This window comes from Camelus ferus, chromosome 13, assembly GCF_009834535.1.
Source record: "Camelus ferus isolate YT-003-E chromosome 13, BCGSAC_Cfer_1.0, whole genome shotgun sequence".
Taxonomy (NCBI): Eukaryota; Metazoa; Chordata; class Mammalia; order Artiodactyla; family Camelidae; genus Camelus; species Camelus ferus.
Window position 1 is genome coordinate 25,635,130 of NC_045708.1, and position 20,493 is coordinate 25,655,622.

General features: G+C 51.5%; 1 protein-coding gene across 3 annotated transcripts in view; it reads right to left on the reverse strand.

Moving 5' to 3' along the window:
* Positions 1–20,493, reverse strand: part of STK40 (serine/threonine kinase 40) — a 37,660-nt gene extending 17,167 nt beyond the window's left edge. The window contains exons 1-4 of one of the 3 annotated variants that reach the window (XM_032495971.1): positions 19,701–19,900; positions 15,266–15,330; positions 2,032–2,151; positions 268–353 (exon numbers count right to left, since the gene is read on the reverse strand). In XM_032495971.1, the coding sequence (XP_032351862.1) occupies positions 268–353; positions 2,032–2,151; positions 15,266–15,308 (249 nt within the window). In that variant the 5' untranslated portion in view covers positions 15,309–15,330; positions 19,701–19,900. Of the gene's footprint in view, positions 1–267; positions 354–2,031; positions 2,152–15,265; positions 15,331–19,700; positions 19,901–20,110 lie in introns of those variants that run through there. The other 2 variants (XM_014560575.2, XM_032495972.1) reach the window with 2 other exon arrangements.

Sequence of the window (20,493 nt, forward strand, 5' to 3'; positions counted from 1 at the left end):
TACTTTTCCAAGCAGGGTGACCGGAACACGGATGCAGGGGTTCATGTTCTCCCACACAGCCCTGGCACATGCACCCTCACGTGCATGGACGAAGTGAAATGGTTTCCCAACGTGATGGCAATGTGATGTATGCACAGACAGAGCTCCCCGGGGAGAAACCGCGCTGCTCCCATTCCACAAATGGTGCAGAAGGTGTGAGGAGGGAGGAGCCAGGCTGGCAGGATGGCCCTGGGGTCCCTGGCCCCTTATACCCGGTGCCTCACTTACCTTCAGCTGATAGAAGTCATCTGTGCCATCTTTCCTCGCCAAACACTGCACGATGCTTGGCACCGGTGAGTTGCCCAGACGGGGACCTGTGGCACAGAGAGCGGCTGGCTGACTTCTCAGGAGCCCTGTCTACCGTGGCACTGTGCCACCACGTGGTCTCTCAGCTAGATCTTCTCTTGCAGGGCACCACAGTTCACATCCACTGAACTCATGATCTCCCCTCCAAAAATGGAAGAGTACATGTGTATCTATCCGCCTGAGTACACCCAGCTTTTACAGGCACATTGCTCAAAAACAGGGACTCTCAACATGGGGTGTGTGCTACAATCTCTGAGGAGCCTGTGTTAAAACAGAGATCCCAGCTGCAACCTAGGCCCACTGAGTCAGCAACCCCAGGGTGAGGATCCGGGAAACTGTCCCTTTTGCAGGCTCCCTTGGTGGTCTGATATGGCTACGTGGCCCCCGTCCAAGTGCCAGCTTTTGGGAACTTCTGTACTTCTGAAGGAGATGTATTCTGCTCGCTGTCCTGTGACAGCACCCTGAGTTTTCACAGCATAAACCAGATAATGTCACAGCGTCACTGCACTGCTAAAAAGCTCACAGTGCTCCACTGCTCTTAATACGCATTTAAAACTCCTTATTTGGCCTCTAAGGTCTTGCATGATTTGGTTCCTGTCCACCTTTCAATTGATCATATTTCCCCACTCCTTCTCACCATCCTTCCAACTATGCTGGGCTCTTAACGCCTAAAATGTTAAGCCCTTCCCTGCCGCTGGGCCTTTGCACTTGTTGTTCCTTCTGTCTAGAATGCTTTCCCTCTGCTTTTCACATGGCTGCTCCTTCTCATCCTTGGGTGCAAGTGCAAATGTCACTTCCTCAGTCAGAACCTGCCTCGTCTGCACTATCTCTAGAGGCCCTTCGTACTCGCACATCATCTTGTTTACTTCCTTCCAGGCACTTACCCCAACCCCCATGATGATCTGTGTGTGTTGTTTACTCTCGGTTTCCTTTTCTAACTGGAATGTTAAGTTCCGTGAGGGCAGGAACTTGTCTGTCTGAATCACTGCTGCACCCCTGACAAACAGCACAGGCCCAGCATGCAGCAGGCACCAGGAACCATTTGCTGAGTGACTGGAGCTAAAACCAGCCTGTGCCCTTAAGTCCAAGACGTTGTCCTGAAGCAAAATTCACATTCAGTCTCTGGCTGCTCGGAGTGTCAGGGTCCTCAGAGCCCACCCGGCCTGCAACTCTGAGCACAAGCAGTCTGCACTTGCTGTGCATCGAACATCATGCAGAAAGGCCCTGCCGTTCCCCCAGACCACTGGGAACACACAATTTTATAGGATTTCTGTGCCAGTTTTACAAGAAGTTTGAGGCTGTACCAAATGCTTTGTGAAATTAACTGTGCCCTTCAGGAATGGTCAAAGAAATGCCTTGGATGATGGACGTTGGGTTCTAAGGCAGCTTGTATGCTTCCTGTGGGCAACATCCTGGGGGTACATGTAGGATTCCCTGGGGGAAGGGAAAGTCCAACTCTCAGCTAAGACTAATCTAAGGCTGGTGCAGCCACAACAGAAAAGACAACTCTTGGTGCAGAGCGACCTTCCCTCTCATAAACAGACTCCATTTAATGTGGCCCAGGGTTGGTTGGGTCCCCACACTGGGGCGTGTGTGGCGCTTCCCTCCTTGGGTCCACAGGTCTGAGTGTGCACTGCACACAGCCCCAGCCCCAGCCCCCAACTCACCCGGTGGACAGAGGCTTACCCAGGATGAACGGTCCAGCTCTCTTTGCATTATTTCCAGAAATCCCACTTCCTAGAGCCTTGGCCCTGGCCGACGTTTCCCCAGCTCCTCTGTCTGATGCTCTCCGCTTCATTCTCAGCTCTAGACAAGACAGAGAAGAGCCTTCTCACTCAGCAAGTCAGTAAGCTTCCTTACACTCACCCAGCCTGCAAGGCCCTGACTCCAGGATGCATCACACAGCTGCTGCTGCTGTCCCCGCCGCTGCTGCCTCCTCCTCCCCTCCCAGAGCAGCATGGAAGGTTCCCAGAGACAAACAACCACGGCTCTTTTACTAGGGATTATTTAGGGGCTCAAGGTGTATGTACTGGCTACAGGGCAGCTGGCCCGCCTGGAAGGGGCCAGTCAAATGCAGAGAGGATTTATCAGACCACACCCTTACTCACAGACATCTACATTCTTTCCACTTCTTGTATTTTTTATTAGCAATCATGCATATACATCTTAGCATAAGTGTCACTCTTCCTCAGGATAAATTCCAAGAAATGGAACTGCAGGGTCAAATGAGGCACACATTTTTAAAGGTGTGTAACGTACACTGCCAGGCTGCTGGCAGGGAGGCTGGGCCAATTTATACCCCATCAGTGGTGTAGGAGAGTAAGTCCTAGAAGCTGCACCAGGACTGGGTATTTCCATATTTTAAAAAATTGTCAATTTTTTTGGGCAATAAAAAGTATATTGTTGTTTAAACTCATAATTCCTAATTATTCACGAGGTTGGACTTGTTTCACATGTGTACTGGTTGTATGTATTCTTTTATGAACTTCCAGTTCATATTCTTTTCCCATTTGTGTTAGTCTTAGTGACTTTTAGGAACTCTTTATATATTAAAGCTATAACTGACAAAGGATATAGTTTTCCTTACTCTTTTAAAATGTTTTTTAATTACAAAAGGTTAATGTTTATGGTATCAAATAGTCCTCTTTTCCTTTAGTTTGCCTTTGCTGTTATTCCTAGAAGGCGCCCCTACTGAGGGCAGGTGTGTATTCACTAGTTAGCTTAAATCTTCACATGCTGTCACTCTGGCCCTCATTCTAAACCTCAGGAGACTGACTCCATGCAGTGAGCTGGAAAGTAGGAGAGGATGGCCTGATGCACTTCTAGTCAAATCTACCAGGTTTGCCTCCCATCAAGCCCCAATTTGTTTTCAGAGCTGTGCCACGGGGGAGTAGACCCATGATTTCATCCTGGGAGTAACTAGGATCTGGTAACTCAGTCCGCCCTGACAATGCCCAGATGGAGCAGAAGCCACAGTCAGACTCTGCTGGAAGCAGATTCATTCATTCACACAAAAGCAGGAAAGAACAAAACTGCTTCTAGAAAAATCTTAAAAAGCAGGGCAGTAATGTGTCTAGAACAGTGTTCCCACTCTCTGCCTGGCTAACTTCTATGCTTCCTTCTCAATTTAAATACCACTTCCTCAGAGAAGCCTTCTCGATATTCCTACCACCAAGGGGTTGCCGTCTGTCTCACCAGGTATCCTGTAATTTTCATTAATAGCACTTTCCATTTTTGGGGATTATGTATTTATTTGTGTTTATATGTTTAATGTTTTTCGTCTAGCACCAGATTAAAAATCCCCCAAAAAGTAGAAAAAAAGAAAAAAATACATAAAACTGTTACTCCCAGTGCCCAACCCAGCAGATGCTCTACGAAGGGCTGGACGCCTTCCCTCCCAGTTGGTAATGGCTCCTAAGGCGTCAGCAGCCCTGTGCCGGAGTTGCCCTGTCCTGGGAGGTAAGCTGGTTTCATTACCATTCTGGCCCTGTTCTCCGCCTTCCTGGAGCACTAAGCCTCCCCTCTCTTCCCGGTTCCTTGGAGAGCACCACAGTGGCGTCATCCCATCTGTGTAGACGCTGCCTAGGTGCCCACGCACAGGCATAGTCTAGACTACAGTTTGCTGGGAGCAGCTGCAGCACAGACAGTGAGTGGGCTCAGCTCGACCCCACCCACCCTGCTAAGGATTCAACTCAGGCAAATGGCATGGGAATTGCTCCAAACTGTAGGCAGAAGGATGAGAGCAGACGTGCAGGGAGAGGGAAAAAATGCTGGCAAGGAAAGTGGAAGCCAGGCTGTTTCCCTTCCCGATAGCCCTTTGTGTCCTCCAGAGCTGGTGGAGGCAACGGAAGCAGGGTGCAGAGGCAGGCCTGGACACGGAAGCTGCTGTAGGCTCACTGGTAGGGTGAGCAAAGACAACCTCCCAGGGACAGACCCTCCTGTCTGCTGCCCGCTGCTGCTGCACAGGCAGGCCTGCCCCACCTTCAAATCAACCTGATGTGTCCCCCTCCAGAGACACACCTGCATATGGCCCATAGATGCTCCCACTGGGGAGGCCACTTTGAGGGATCCTGGCTTCACAGTGAGATCTGCAAGGTGGAGGTTCTGGCTGCCTGGGTCTCAGAAGGACTTGGGGCCAGGGCCCTCCAGACATGGGTCTGCAGGCTAGGGTGCAGGGCCCTGGCCCAGCCTGGCTAAGGGGCAGCCATCTACTTGGTGTCACCAGGAGCTCAGCAGTCCTGGTTTAGAAGTCTCTGGAGCTTTCAATCTGTCAACTATTTCATGTGCTATCCTCCCAAGTCAGCACCAGTTCCCTTAGAACCTGGACTCAACAGGAAGCTCAGTGAGGCAACAATGGGGGTGAGGGGTGGAGGCTGGGAAGGTGGCATCCCCACCACCTGTAGGTTGTGCTCCTTGATTTTGAAACCTGAGGTTCCCTTTGCTTGGCCCAGCCTTGGGGAGCGAGCTGTGGCCCCAGCTGTGGGCCTCAGCTAGGTGACAGCCATCACGGCACGCCCAGAGGAGGGGATGCCAGCACTAATTGTCAGTTTGCAGATAAAGTCATCTGACCTCAAAGCTGCTGGGTGACACGAGCCCAGCTCTCCCAGAGGCGAGGAAGGCTGGCCAGCAAGCAGCACCACGTAAGGTTCTAAGGCCCAAGATGCTGAATCCAGGGCTATGGTGACAGGGTTCAGGACAGCTGAGCAGGGCATGGTTCAACACAGTGGACATACCACCAATCCCAAAAGGAGGTGGGCTGCAAAGAGAGATGGTGCTGACGCTTCCCCAGCTCAGGCTTTCCTCAGCTTTATCCAACTACAAAGCAGTGGAAGCCTGGCCAAGGCAAGGAGGGGCCCTCCACTCACACCTTGAAGCACCCTCACAGGCCTCCACACAGGTGCGCAGATGCGTGGCCCTGGGCAACAGACAAACGTGCGCAGAGCCATCGTGAGCCCCCACACCCACGAACACGGGGGGCAGCACAGGGCCTGCCCACATGTGCAGAGAGTTCTGCACTCAGCTTTGTTCTAGGCTTCCTGCTGCACCCTTGGGTTCCTGGAGAGACGGGTGACCCTGCAAACCAAACCAGTGGTGGCAGAGTGCAAGGGTGGTTTCCTAAGGAGCAAGCAGCAGACCCTGGCCCTGTGCGCCACCTCTGTGTGTGCAATGACAACACAGCTGGTAGCCACGATTTATAAGCAGCTTCTAATGCCGGCTAAGAGTCCAAGGACTTGTCTCCACTGCAGGGTCAGGCCAAGCCAGTGCTGTCACGATTCAAGTTGTCCCTGTCAGCAGTCCCTATCCCCACCCCTATGCTTCTTGGCTCTGTCAAAACAAAACAAACAAAAAGTTCCTGAGCTGTGCTGGCCTCCATTTTCTGGACTTTACCTCTAGCAGTGTCTACCAAAGGCAAGGACGCGACCCTCTGTCCAGCCCACTGGGCACCTGGAAGTGAACACAGGTGCTCCCACCCATCCCTGGCCTTGGTCCTATATGCCCTGCATGTGTTAAAAGGGGCGGTGTGGCTGGACCCACACCAGACTCCAAGAGGAAGGTAGAAAAGAGTCTCTGCCCACAGGACAGTAAGGAAGCAGAACAACGTGGGCAGAGCAGCGTGCCTCATCTTTTCCATGCCACAACACAGACAGAAACATCTGTACGGCACTTGAGGGTGCAGTTGGGGGCCCCTGCTGTCCTCTGCCTGGCCCAGTCACTCTTGGGATAAAAGGGTCACCCTGACTGGGAAGCTAGGAGTCAGAGAAAGGGCTCTGGAGTAAGTCAAACCCGGTTCCAAGCCCAGGAGCATCACTTAACAGTGATGAGATCTCGGACAAGGTACTTATTCTGTACCTACAAAACCCAGAGGACAGCATCCACTTTACAGGGTTGGTCTAAGGATTAAGTGAGATAACCCATGCAAAAGGGTTAGCAAGAGTACCTACTGGCATATTGCAAGCATTTGATAAATTGTGCTATTATTAGCTTAGACACAATAGCTTTGAGTTTCTCCTCCTGCACAGGAAGAAAGGGATAGTTAGGCACTGACTTGCGGGGTGGGAGCAGCAGAAGAAGGTGGGTAACCAGACTGAAGGCTTAAGAGGCCTTGAACCTGCCATCTGTCTGTTGGCCTGAGACTACAGGCTGGTGGAGAGGGGGTCAGGGGGGACTGGGAGGTGTTGGGTCTGGTGGCCAGCCTGATTGATATGTTCAACTCAGTATGGGGAGGAGAGGTGGCCTGGGGGCTGGCTGAGCTGCTGAGGAGGTAGAGGGCTGCTGGGCAGTACCAGGAATACATTCTGTAGTGGAGGGCACAGTACAGTAATTCTGTGGGTCAAGGGGAATGCCTGTTCTTTTGGGCAGAAGCACACAGCATCTCATCCTCTCACTCCGTTCACTGGTTTGTAGGGGAGTGGAGGCTGGAGCACCAGCTGGTAATCTTCAACTCAAGGCACAGTAAAGTACTGTCCAGGATGATAAGGCCACCCCAAATGAGTTCTTCATCATGACTGAGTTGTGGGGGGAGCTGAACTGAGACCGAGTGCCTCTAGTCCAGGATTTCTTGGAGAGGACTGTGGGAAGGGGACAGAACACATATACTGGGCTATAAAACTTTTACTATCAAAGGACATAACTCTGGGTGTGTGCATTTGTCAAAACGACTGAACAGTACAGTTAAAAGATCTGTGAAATTCACTATGTGTAACTATACCCCAATTTTTAAAAAAGCAAGCTGCAACCTTAACCAAATGATCAAAGTTAACACCACTTAATAAAAGGACAAACTGACGTCATATTATTCCTGATATGATGCAACATCACTTAAGCTATTATTTTTTGCCAAAAATGAATAACCTGAGTCTGATCATGAAACAAACTCAAACTGAGGAACATTCAACAAAACAGGCCTATATGCTTCAAAGACATCAATGTCATAGTTACAGAAAGGCTGAAGAACTAGTCTCTATTAATGGAGACTAAAGACATGACAAATAAATGTGACAGGTGATCTTGGGGGAAAAAGTTATAAAGAAAAGGACTGGGCAATTGGCAGAATCTGAATATGGACTGGATACTGGATGATACAATGTTAAATTTCCCGAATTTAAAAACTGCATTGTGGTTATATAGGAAAATATCCTTGTGCTTAGATGCTGAAGTATTTGGAGGTGAAGGGTCATGATGTCTGTAATTTACTCTTAGGTCTGCAGAGACAGAGAAAGTCCAACCTACTACAATAGCTCCCAACACCCTGGAGGAATCTGCTGTCCAGATTCGCAGGTTCAAAAGGATTTCTTGTAGCTATATAGCTCACGGTGGCAGTACTTGGAATCTCATACTTGTTGGCTGGAGCCAGCCTGGCACCAACCGGAGTTCAGTCTTGGATGCCCCCCTTTCTTCAGACCAAACAGTGTTAAAGGAATGGGGTAAAAAAAAAAAAAAAAAAAAAAAAGGTCTTTGTGCAATCTCCAGGTCTGCCACCTGGCGGCATCTTTCTGTAGCACATCTTCAAAGGGTTTCTGCACCAGCTGCAAGATGGTGGGGCACTGCCCTCCATCAGGCTACTCAGGAGGCTGCAGTAACAACTCCATCAGAAGACCCCCGCCTCAGCTGCCTGTGTAACTGGGGCTGGACAAACAGATACCAGCAGGCTGTGCTTTCTCCTCTGCTCACGGACCTAGGCCTGCAGTATCTCTGTCTGTCTCTGCTGTGGGGCCCTCCAATGTCTCCTGCGGTCTTTAGGAAGAAACTCAAACTCCTCGGTGAGCCTGGCCAGACCTAGGCTACCTCTCCAGCCTCACTGCCCTCATATGCCCCATAAATCCAGCCACATCACACGACTCACAATTCCCTGAGTGTGCTATGAACACCCTTGCCCTGACCTCCTCTCCTCAGCTGGCTGGTCCTCACTCAGTCCTCACTGGTGTCACCTTCTGCAGCAAGCCCTTTGGTCCTCCAGCTCCCAGAGCATACTGTGTCTGCTCCCATTTTGCTGTAACCGTCGGTTTATCTGTCTGATTCCAGGCTGCGGGCTCCCCTGAGGGAGCAGCCCCAGGTCACCTCTGCTTTCCTGCACCCACGCGGTGTGCAGCAAACTGCTGGATGAGAAAACGGAGAGTGCAGAACTGTTTGTTAGTACCCAGAAGGCACTAAAGTCCAAACTGGGGCAGGGGAGAGAGACCATCCAACTAGAGGTCAGGGGTTGGAGTGGGGCCCAGAAGAAAGCATGGATGGTCCCCTCAATGTCAGTAGCCAGAACCCAGGATCAGAGAGACAGGGGTAACAGCTGTAGGTAGCTGGGCTGCCATGGTGCTGGGAATAGTCTGTCCAGGAAAAAGTCCCATGTCAGAAAGGCCTGGATGCCCAGGGCAGGGTGGTTCTAGGCTGATCGCCAGGGGTTGTACTTAGACACTGTTTGCTGTGGGAAGGCAACCCCCACTCCCTGCCACAAGGAATAAAACCCATTCACAGCATGACTGCAGCATGGGACCAACCCTTCACTGGAGAAGGGACAGACCAGCCCCCATTTTGTTGAGTCCTGCAAAAAGATCTGCTTTCCTGCAGCAAGGGTGGAAGTATACGAGGGACAGCATGGCCTGCCCCTCACACCGGTGACAGGTTCTCCAGACAATCTAGGTTTGTGGTGTGAAGGTCCTTCCACTGGTCAGAAAAATTCCTACCACTCTTGTTTCCCAGAGAAGAGACCCTCTGGCCTATCTACACATTTAGCTGACTACACCTGGAGAGAAACGATGCAACTCGAGGTGAGCAGTGTGGGTGAGCAATGTGAAATCTCAATACACCACCCAGCGAAGATGATCTGTGGGTTGGTGCTCTCCAGATCAGACCCCTCCACACTAGAGGGCTGCCCAATCCCTCGAAATTTCCCTGGGCTCCTTTCTCAGTGGTGAATTTCGGACTCGGAACCCACGTGGAAGGCCCACTCCCTCACATTATAAAACTATCACAACAATTAAGTCTCGCACACAGCTTTACAGCATGCAAAGAACTTCCAAATACATGATTATAACTGATTGCCCCCATCCCCAAAACACAGCATTTTCTAGAAAAAGAGATTGAGGCTCAGAGATACTGAGAGACTTGTCCAAAGTCACCTGGTAGTTGCTGAAAGAGCTAGGTATGAACACAGGTTTTCCAACTCCAAATCCTATGTTCTTTCTACTTGACCACACTGCTTCCTCAACGGCTCCTTCTCCACCTGATGTGGCTGTGGTTCTAGGAATGCCAACCACAGACAGGGTGGTATAAGCCCCTTTCTCCCTGCTTACCTGTCAATTTCTGGAGTGGCCAGCCAGAAACTGACAGGTGAGCAGGGAGAGAGGGGCTTGTCCCTGGAGAAGGTGTTTCAGGGCCCCCGAGCAGAGTCTCTCTGGAGAAAAGGGCTGAGTCGAGGCCGGGTTACTGAGACATCCTCCTATCAGCCCACAAGGCAGCATCCCTGACCTCTTCCTGACCCAAGCCCACCGGGAGCCGCCCCCACTGCACCTCAATACTCACATGAACGCACTTCTACCAGGGACCCAACTTCCCTACAGACCTGCTTTCCATCCACAAAGCTGCCCCAGGGAACCAAGTGTTTCAAACCATGGACTGATTACCCAAATGCCAGCTGGGAGAATAAGATGAATTTGGGGGTCAGGTAGGCCCAGGTTCAAATTTCATCTTCCGTCATGCACTAGCTTTATGACCCTGAACTAGTCACCTACCCTCCGTGGGCCTCAGTGTCCTCATCTGTAAAAGACGTATGCTGCGCGGTCTTTGCTGGATGAAGGTGAGCATTCCCTGCTCCACGCTGAGGTAATCTCCCTGGTGACAAGGCTTTACAGGGGCAGACTTTTTAAACTATCATTTGATGGGCATCTACTGCTTGCCAGGAACTGTTTTTAGTGTTTCCACAACTTTATGAAGTAAAGATTTCCCCATTTTATTGCAAGTCTAGAGACCCTAGCCCAGAAGACTGGGCCAGAGGAGGCACCTGTGGCCTGTTCTCTTCTGTTCCTGCTAGCTGGCTGGAAGGGGCTCTGTGTGAGGGCTTTTCCTTTGAGTTTGAATGACAGCCTTCCCTGAAGTGGGCAGGAACCCTCTCCCTGGGAGCCAGAAGGCTACAAGCAATCTCCCTGGGAAGAACCTGCTGGAAGCCATTTGCTTCCCTGCTCAGGATGGATGCTAGGGGGTGGGGAGGTGGATTAGTAATCCTCGGTTTCAGTCAGGACTCCCTGATGACAAAGATTCATGCCTGTGCTGTCATCTCCACAGTTCCAAAACAGAGTGATGATTTTGTTCATTTTAAAAATACAAGATATGTATAGCTCCAATCTGTCAGGAATACATAACATCACATCATTCTCCAAACGCTGTGCTTTACTGTCTAGGGGGAACAGGGGAACTGGCTGCTACTAACCAGAGCTCCTCCCTTGCACAGGGCAAACCCCACCCCCTAAAGGCCACTCTGCTGGGTGTGTGGGAGAGTACCTGCAGCCGCCAGAGAGGAAGTGACTCAGCCAAGTGGGAAGTGGGAGGGGCGGTCACAACGAGGGCCCTGTGACCAGCCTGCTCCCCCTCAGCACATCCGCACCAGACCCGTCCTCTGTCGCCACCTGTCCTGGGCAGGACTACAGCATGCTGAGCACAGCAGTTTTGGGGGCCCACAGGGGTCTGAAGACCCCGCTGCTCACAGGGAGCCGTGTCTGCAGCTCTGAGGTCCAGCTCTAGTCTCCTCCAGGAGACACACACAAGGAGATTACATAATCAGTGATGTCCCTCTCCACCCCCCTGCCTTGAGCAAGTCCCCACTGGGCTCCTCTGCGGCCTCCATGAAGGTGGGGGGAGGGGGGAAGAGACTGGAGGCTGAGGGCCCCTGACTGGGAGGATGTGTCCCACAGTGATGCCGGGAGAAGAGGCTCTAGAGCTGTGTACACAGAGGTGGACCTGCAGGCCCCTCTGGGGAAAAGATAAATGGAGTGAGAAACCAGTCCCTGTGGACGGGGCAAAGGGCTGCACCAGCAGTCTTTCTGAGAGCCATCAGAGCAGAATCCAGGGCAGCATAACCAGCCCTGCCACCAGCTCACCCCTCCCAAGGGCCTCCGGAAGCAGCTGATGTGACAACAACTAATCTGTCACTGTGTGGCTGTTGGAAGACGAAGGGACAGACTTAACAGCTCTTTCTCGGGCCGAGCTGCCCTAGTATCTCCTATCTAGAGAAGCAGCCAGAGGAAGCCGCCAAGCACACTGGCTGGGAGACATTCCTGGTGGCCCTTTGGCTCTGTGGGGGGGAGGGCCCTTCTGTCATGCGCAGTGACAGCAGACGGAGTCACTGACAGCCCTCCCTGGTCATGCCACTCTGCCCTGCAACCAGGGAACCCTGCCTCAGCTCAAACCATAAGCTGCTGCTTTGTTCAGTGGGAACAAGGCCTGCCACGGAGTCCCACATGGGGTTCAGGTCCTTGGCTCCCACGATGGCCCAAATCAGGCAAGGAGAAAGTAGCAAGTGACTGAAGAAGGGCTGGCTGAGTCTGAGAGCACCTCTGTGTCCTGGACACGTGTGTGACCTGGACCTGTGTTTCTCTGCTCCAGTCTCCCCACCTTGAGGAGAGGGACAGTGCACAGGGTTCCCTGAGGACTGTGGGGAGCCAGTGTGTGGGAGGCACCAGGCAAATGTTATGTTTCCTTCCTTCCACCCCAGATTTCCAGAGCAACAGACGGGAAAGCCCAGGTGCATGTTATTCTCTCTCTTTATACTGTTTTTAACAGCAAAAGTCACTACAATCATCCTGTGAGAAAGGCAATCTGGACTGGGGCCAGCAAACTGCCTTTCTTTAACTTCCTCTATCAAAAATTCAATTCAATTCAATTTTACAGCCTTGCGAATGAACAGTAAAGTTCATTTTCTGCAGTTTTACCAAATGCTGCTGGCAGTGGCTGCTCGGAAGGGCAAGATTACAGAAGGCAGGCAGACAGCATGCTCTGCCATCAGAGTGCCGCTCAGACAAGTGGACCTACACAAGGGCCTCGTCTGCTCTGAGCCGCTGAGGACAGCCACCGCCACCCCTGGCACACACTGTCCGTGTGTCAGTGAGAGCAGGCTCATCGCCTGTCTGCTTGCCTGTGTCTCCCCAGAGGGTGGGCTCCTGGGGGTGGGGCCTGGGGCCTTGACTACTTCTGGATCCCCTGCACAGGCCCAACAGGTGTGCAGAAGACATGGTGAGACCACAGCCAACAAAGCAGAAGGAAATGCACCAGCCCCGGGCCTAGCACTTCCAGCTCCAGGTCATCTTCCAGGTCCACTCACACAAGTTCACGAAGATCAATGTGCTCAACAAGGGTCCCTGGAGAGTGCTGGGTAGCAGCAAAAAAACACAAAGACAAAACCACAAAAATCAAAACACACACACCCACACACACTGCCCCCAGACAGGAAACAATCTAAGTGTCCACCGAGAGAGGACTGGTTTACTCGGTCATGGGCCATCCAGACAGGGGAATACTACACAGCCTTTAAGAGCAGGCCCACACCTGCTGATAGACAAAGATGCCTATAACACATTACATTAAAAAAAAAAAAAAAAAAGCAAACTGCAGTACTATTTGTATAATATGATCTCATTTGGGTTAAAAAAAAAAGATTATATACACTCTTGAATATGCAGAGGAAGTTACCAGAAGAAACATAACAGTGAATACCTCCAGGTGGTAGAATTAAAACCCCAAGGAGATGGAGAATTTTATTTTATATTCTTCTGTATTGTTAACTAATTTTTACTGTAGGTTACTAAAACAATAATTTTTAAAAATCTAAAAAATTTCTGAACCCATTATCATTAAGAGTGGTAACGGAATCAGGGGAGGCTGGGTCTTAGAGAAGGCACCCTTGAGGGAGTGCGGCACGGGAACAGGTGTGTGAGAGTAAGTGCCCCAGATGTGCGGGCCTGCGTGCTGATGCAAGGCTGCATCCAGAGAGTGGGGGCGGAGGGACCCACTCCAGGTATGCTTAAGCTCTCCCAGATAATTTGCAAACCTGCTTATAAGGAACTTCCTGATCGCTACCTGGTTTCCAAAAGGGCTAGAAAGACCACTAACCTGTTCAACCAGAGATCTGGAAGCTGGTTCATGATGCCTCTTCCAGGACAGAGACCCATCAGCAAAGAGCTCACCTGGGCCTCACCAGAGCCGGCCCCCGGGGACCTGACTACAGACCAGGAACCAGGCCGAACCTGGCACAGACAATAATACTTGTGTCTAATCCTCATTACTACTTTCAGAACAAGGAGCAGTAAGTCCACTTTGCAGGGAAGGAAACTAGGGTTGGAGATGGAAAGTGATTTGTCTAAGGTCACTCAGCTAGCAAGTGGAAAAACTGGGTTCGGAGGCCAGGTCTGATTTGAACCTTAAGTGCTGGGTGACATGGTTGAAAGTCTCCTTACCCACTACTCACAGGATAGGAGGGGAGGGACTTGCCTCCAGGCAGTGGCAATTTCCATTCTTCTGGCAAAGAAGAGACTGCTTTAGCTTTGTCCAGGTCCCTTCCAGCTCTCCCACTTTATGAGTCCAAGATTCCAAGTGAGCTGGGCTCCCTGGGGCCAGAGCCTGGCCAGGATGGGGGAATGGGACAGCATGGGTTCTAGGGTCACACAAGTGTGGGCTGGAAATTCGGCTCAGCCCTTGCTGGCTGAGTAACAGGGGACAGGTTACTTAACCCTGCTGTGCCTGGGGTTTCTCTGTAAAACAGAGACAACTCCTTCCTTAGATTGAAAGAAGGATTCAATACACATCATAGAGTACTTAGCAAAGGAACTGGAAGGTGGTGGGGAGCCTTCTGCTATGGCTGGTTCCCTTCCTGTTCCTTCAGGAGGGAACACCTTGGGAGGGGAGTCGGAAGAGAACATACCCCACGGAAGTCACCCCAAACACAGTAATGCCAGGGGCTCCACGTCTACTGCAAAAAAGGGGCAGGACTCTTGCTCTCTAGAGGTGGTGATGCCAGCAGTGGGGTTTCGAAAGCCGCACAGAATTTTGGGCTATGCCAGACCTACGGTCTCCCAAGGGGCTGAGCCTCTCCCTAAAGGTACCTGCTACCCCTTATCATCTAACCTTAACCTCAAACCAGCTCTGCCCTAAATCCAAAGACAAGTGACAGGCACACCAGCCCTGCCCTTGCTAACTCCCACGACAATGTCCAGGCCACTTTCTCTTCCTTCTAGACCGTTGGGTCACAGATCCTTGGGGCTAGTGATCCTGTCTGCCTCTTTTGACAAGTAGGTGATGGTCTGTAAAGCGATGTAGAGGGGGCAGTTTCCTTCTAAATGATGACAATCTTTCCCAGTTTGCTTCAGTGCTTTCCATCAACTGGAGTGTCTCTGAAATCATCAGACCTGTAGACTGCTGTCCTGTGTAAGCGCTAGGGAGCCTGCACTCACAACAACCAGAGGAGGATGGCCACCACTGGGGGTCTCAGTGCCCTTGCAAGAGGGACACCAACTGTGGAAGAGTACCGATCCTTGCTGGGGGAAAGTCAGGCTGCTCTAGTTCATTAAAAGGGGGCCTAGAAATTACCTTAAAGATAACAAAAATAAAAGGTATTCTTTGAAGCAGCAACTCTTCTTGGCATCTATCCTTACCTAAGGTGGGCAAAATCATACGTATGCAGAGAGTCACTCCAGCTTTGCTTGGAGAGCAAAAGGCAGAGAATAATCTAATTATTAATAGTTTGTTGAATAAATTACACAGTGATGACACAATATTGCCAAAAATGACCCAGACTTGCATGAGACAAAGTGGAACCATCTCTAAGATTATAAGTAAATCGAAGGAAGCAACACCATCCCCTCAAATCTTGATTACAGATCCTGAGAGGAGATGCAGGGAAGCTGTGGGCCCGGAGCCACCTCCAAGGTGACAGTCTCACCTGAGCAGGTGGAGGAGGAAGAAATGCTCCTGTTCCAGGTCATTCTCTCTTCTACCTTCTTTACACTACAAATGCAAGCACAAATCCTGTGGAAATCTCCCCGATTCCAAAGGGCCTGTTTGCAGCCCTCTCCACAGCCCAATCCCATTCAGGTCTAGCTCTGTACTCCCGTAGAGTTCAGGGAGATGGGTGCATGCAGGCAGCCCCCACTCAGTTCCCTGATGTTTCTGAGTGAGTCCAGGGCAGCCTGTGGCAGACATCTCTCCTTCCTGAGAAGAGGGACTGAGTCTGCTGAGTCAGTAAATCCAATCTCAAGTCTCTTTCTAGGTAAGATCTCCAGGGAGCACTGGGAATGCCATCTCTCCCCTGAGGGTACGCTGCTGTCCAGGACCCCATCACTTGCTGAATCAGTGTGGATAGCATCAGACCGAAGGGCTGCCCTTTAGGGCCATGTGAAGGCTGAAGCAGTCATAGGAGTTCTGCAGACTCAGCCACTTGAGTTTCTGAAACACTGAAGAAGTTCACCTCCCTGAGCAAATCTGGACATATGGAAGATAAAGGAAGGGAAGCTGACCTTTTCCCAGGGGCTGACTCAGGCAAAACCAGAGAGAGGCCTGGCCCAAAGCCGGACAGAGTGCCACCGGCTTTACCACTGATCCTCTCCCATGAGAGAGCTTCCCGAATGGAGCTGGTGGATTTCACTGGCCATTATTTTCTGCCGTCTCCATCTCTGCACTGTCATTTACTCTATCAGCCAAATCAGGAACCTCAGGGTCACCTGCTATCAATTTTCCTCCCTCCATCATCACTTCCAGTCTAGCTGATTCCCTCCCCCACGGTTCTGATCTCTGCCCTTCCTCTGCATCCCAACTGCCTCTGCCCTGACCCAGGCCCCCACCAGCCCTTACTTTCATTACTGCAAAAGCTTCCTACAGAGACTCCAGTCTTGTTCTCTCCCCAGTCCATCCTTTACCTACAGCCAAAGGGCTCCTGGGAAGATGCAAGTTTAATGGTACTTCCTCCACTTAAAACAAACCAGCCCATCACCAACAGAATAAGAAGTTCAAGCATCTTAGCACTGATGCCTACCTCTCTGGCACTTCCTGAAGCCGGGTCCTTACATGCTCTGTGCTAGAACCTCTCATGGTGCCTAAAGTGCACACACACCAGCCCGCGTCCACACCTAGGCACTGCTGCTCCCTGCCTGGAGTGCTTCATGAGCCCTCAGAAAAAGTCTATTTACCCTTCAAGATTCAGTTCATTCACCAAGATCCAGTTTAAGTTCTGTGGGCTCTCCAAAGTTCTCCCCAGTTGCCTCCTCATCCCCCAGGGGAATCACTCCTTCCTCTCTGCCCTGACTACATGCTGCAGACTTCCTCTATGCACGTGTCAAATGGTGAGGAGCCTGACTGATCCCTGTTAGATCACAAGCTCCTCTAGGGCAGGGCCTGCCTCTCCATTCTCCTTCTGTGCCTGGGACCCAGCACATCCCCAGCCATATATGGGGGTTCACGTGTGTGGAACTGGGGTTCTGCATTTTAAGCCACCACACACATCGATGTGTGCTTCCAGATGGTGCTAAGTCAGATACTAGGCTAGGATCACTAATAGGGACACACATGGAAGAAATTCTATATATGTTTTCTCCCATCTATAGTTAAAAATACGATGTTTTTCTCAGCTGTTCTACTTCTATTTTTAAAAACATTTCTTTTAAAGAGCCGAGCTGAATCATCTGCATGGTGCCCATACACAGTGGGTAAGCTCCCCATAGATTTCTTTTTTGGAGAGAATACAATAAAATTCTGTAATCTTGTGACCCGTCAGGACACTTCTGACAGCTCAATGGGACACAGTTTTAGTTGCCACTAACTGCTTCAACTAATTCTTAGAAGTTCTTTCCTGCAGCCTGTGACAGCAGCTAACACTTAGCAAGCATTTCTTACTCAGTGTGTGCTAAATGCCCAGCCTGCAACATCTGACTTAATCCTCACAAGTGCCCCACTAGGGAGGGGTCTTACTGCCCCCATTTTACAGATGAGAAAGCTGGCCATGGAGAGACTAAGTTACCTCCAGTGACCAGCAGGGCTCGGATTAGAACCGAGATTCTGTCTGAGAGCAGAGCCAACTAGGCTCTTAACCACTACAATCGGCTGCCTTCTCAAAAGGTCAAATTAAAGGCACAAGGGAGTAAGTGCGGCAGCCCTTGACAACTGACCTGAGAGGACAGCCTCACCACCTCAGCTGCCCGGGCAGCCCGTAATCTCGGGAAGAGAGGGGCATGTGTGCCAGGCACTTCTGGGCTAGGCAGGGAAGCCCAGGGCAGTGCAGGGAGCGCGTCACCTGCCACCAGTGGCATCCAGTGATCCTTCAGGTACCACCCCAACACCAACTTTCCTCAGAGCCTGCGGTGGCCTCTGAAGGGGTTTCCAGTCCTTTAGTCTCTCCTCTCCTCTCCCCTCCTTTGTCTGCTGAGGCTCCAGAGAGAGCACTCTAAAACACATATCCAATCATGGAACACTTGTGCTTGAAACCTTTCCACGGCTCCCCACTGCCCTTGGTACAAAGTCCCAAATTGGTCATGTGGTATTCTCTGGTCCACCAGCACTGCTTTACCTGGCACCATGTTCACTTTCATATCATCATACTGAACAATAGGACGTTTCTGGAATAAACTCTGAGTTTACAAGTTCTCTCAGTAGCACACAAGACCCCTTCATTCTTACCTGGCTGAGCCTTCCCATCCTTTTAGATGCAGCTCCAGCATCATCACTTTTGCCAAGCCTCCCCAAAATCTTCCCCCCAACTCAGGCTGAGCTAGAAGATTCTTCACTGGGCTCCTACAGCCCTCTATTTCTGCTGCTACTAGCTTTTTTAGACTATGTTTCAACAATTCATTTACAGGTCAGTCTCCCTTAACCAGACCATGAGCTTCTTGACATAAGAATAATAGCTAACATTTACTGAACTCTTATTATGTGGCGGACATTGCTCTACGTGTTTTATGTGTATTAACTTTTTTGAATCTTCATAACAACTCTACGTTATACCCCCAATATATAGCTGAGAACACTGAGGCACAGAGATGTTAAGCAATGTGTCCAAGGTCACACAGCTATAAAGCTGCAGATCTAGAATTTTAACTTAGGAAGTCTCGTTCCAAAGCCCACTTTTAATTTTTTAAGTGGCAGTTTCTTTTTTTAGTTATTATTTATTTATGGGGGGAGGTAATTAGACTCATTTATTTATTTAGTTATTTTAATGTAGGTAGTGGGGATTGAACCCAGGACCTTGTGCATGCTAAGCACACACTCTATCAACTGAACAATACCTCCCCCGCATAGCCTATTCTTTACTTCCATAATATAGGGTACCTGCCCATCCAGGGAAAGACAGTGTTGCTGTCATGTGGGGAATCAACGAATCAATGAATGAATGAGGGCACTCTCCAGACTGCCCAGATCTAAGGGACACACAACTGGCACAGCAGGGCCATTAAGGAGCACTGGTGCAGCTCACAAGCACTGTTCAAGAAGATTCTTCTGGCCTTACAATCATATACCCGGCTCTTCCTTATCTCAGGCAAAGCTAAACCAAGAGGGAAAGTGCCCAGCCCAGAGTGACTACCCTCTTCTTCATTGCTCTTAAAATCAAGCAAAGCCAACCGGTTTCCTCCTGTGACTTAATACAGAACAAAGTCTACCCTGCCAGCGAAGGCGGTTGTCATCTCTTCCTTCCGCCAACAAACGGGCATCACATCTAGGGAACGGGGGTGACAGGCGTCAGAAATCCCAGTGCCCCTACCTACTTGTTGGAAGGTGAGGCCAAGTGGTGTGGGAATGGGCGGGATTGACAGGGCACGGCAGGTGAAAGAGTGACCATGGCAGCAGGCTCTCTCCTTGGAAAAGGCCGGCCAAACATAGCACCGGCAAGTAGCTCTGACCGCACCTGAACGCCGCCCGGGATTCCAAAATTCCCTAGCAGCGATGGTGCCCGTGCCAATGGGTGAGGGCTCCTGAAGGAAGCCCTGGCTGGTCCTACCTGGGGACTCATTCCAACTTTCAAGTCACTCGCAGGATCTGAAGGGCAGCATGGAGAGACAGAGGGTGCCTCCTAGGAAAAACCTGGCTGGTTCAAATCCAGTGCCTACACTTTCTGGCCGACTGACTCCAGGGAAAGCTGGCAGTGCCGCTTCCTAGGGCTGCAGTGGGACAGAGGCTCCCGGCAGCCCCCCGGTACCCAGCTCGCACAACCCCCGCCCCCGCCGCCCGGTAGGGACAGACCCTAGCGGAGGACAGCCATTCGCTATTACCATTTCGGTTGCAGCCAGACGGCCTCAGGCTGTCACTCGGGTCCCCGCGCCACAGCAGCTGAGGCCCGCCCGGCCAACCCGCACCCCCCGCCCGGCTCCCCGCTCCCGGACCCGCGCCCTCACCTTCCCCCGGTGCTTAGCGCTGTTCGCCCATAGTCCGTGGCCCGGAGCCGGGGCTGCTCGGCACTCCGTCCCGGGGGGCCGGGGCCGGGGGCGTGGGAGCCGCTCACCGCCGCCTCCCAGCGCAGCAGCTCGAGCAGCCGCCGCCGCCGCGGCCGCCACCTCCCTCCATGGCTGCGGCGCCGCCACCTGACAACGGAAGTGACGCACCGTCCCCTCCTCCCGGTCGGAGCCGCAGCCCCGCCCCTCGCCCGAGTCTCCAGCTCACGGCGTAGGGATTGGGTGCCATCTTAACGATGGGCGGAAGCCTTCAGGCAAAAGGCCGGAATCCAGTTGAGGATTGGTTCAGAGTGGGGCACGGGCCAAAACCCGGGAGACGATTGGAGACCGAAACTCTAAGGGGCGGTACTTACCGCTTATCTACGCCTGCAGTGAGGCTGGACGGGAGGCACCGCCCCCGCCCTGACTCCACTGAACCTCGCGTGCCCTACACTCGCCCTCCCGGGTCTGGAGACGTCTCTAGCAGTTGGAAGATCGGCCAGCTGTAGTATATTTATCAGAAAAGTGGTTCTTCCTTGACACCCATTTCTCGGTTTCTGGCGCTCTGTGTGGAGAGGGCTGCCGTGAGGCTCAATCAGAGACAGGAATTCCTGTCGCAGCCCTCACAATTCATTTCCCTCTGGGCCCCTCGCTTTTGTAGAAACTCCACTTCAATCTGAAGATCTCTGGAGTCTCGACCAGGGAGGTTCACAGTGAAGAGTTCTATTAACGATTCCAGTCACCTAACCTCAGCCCC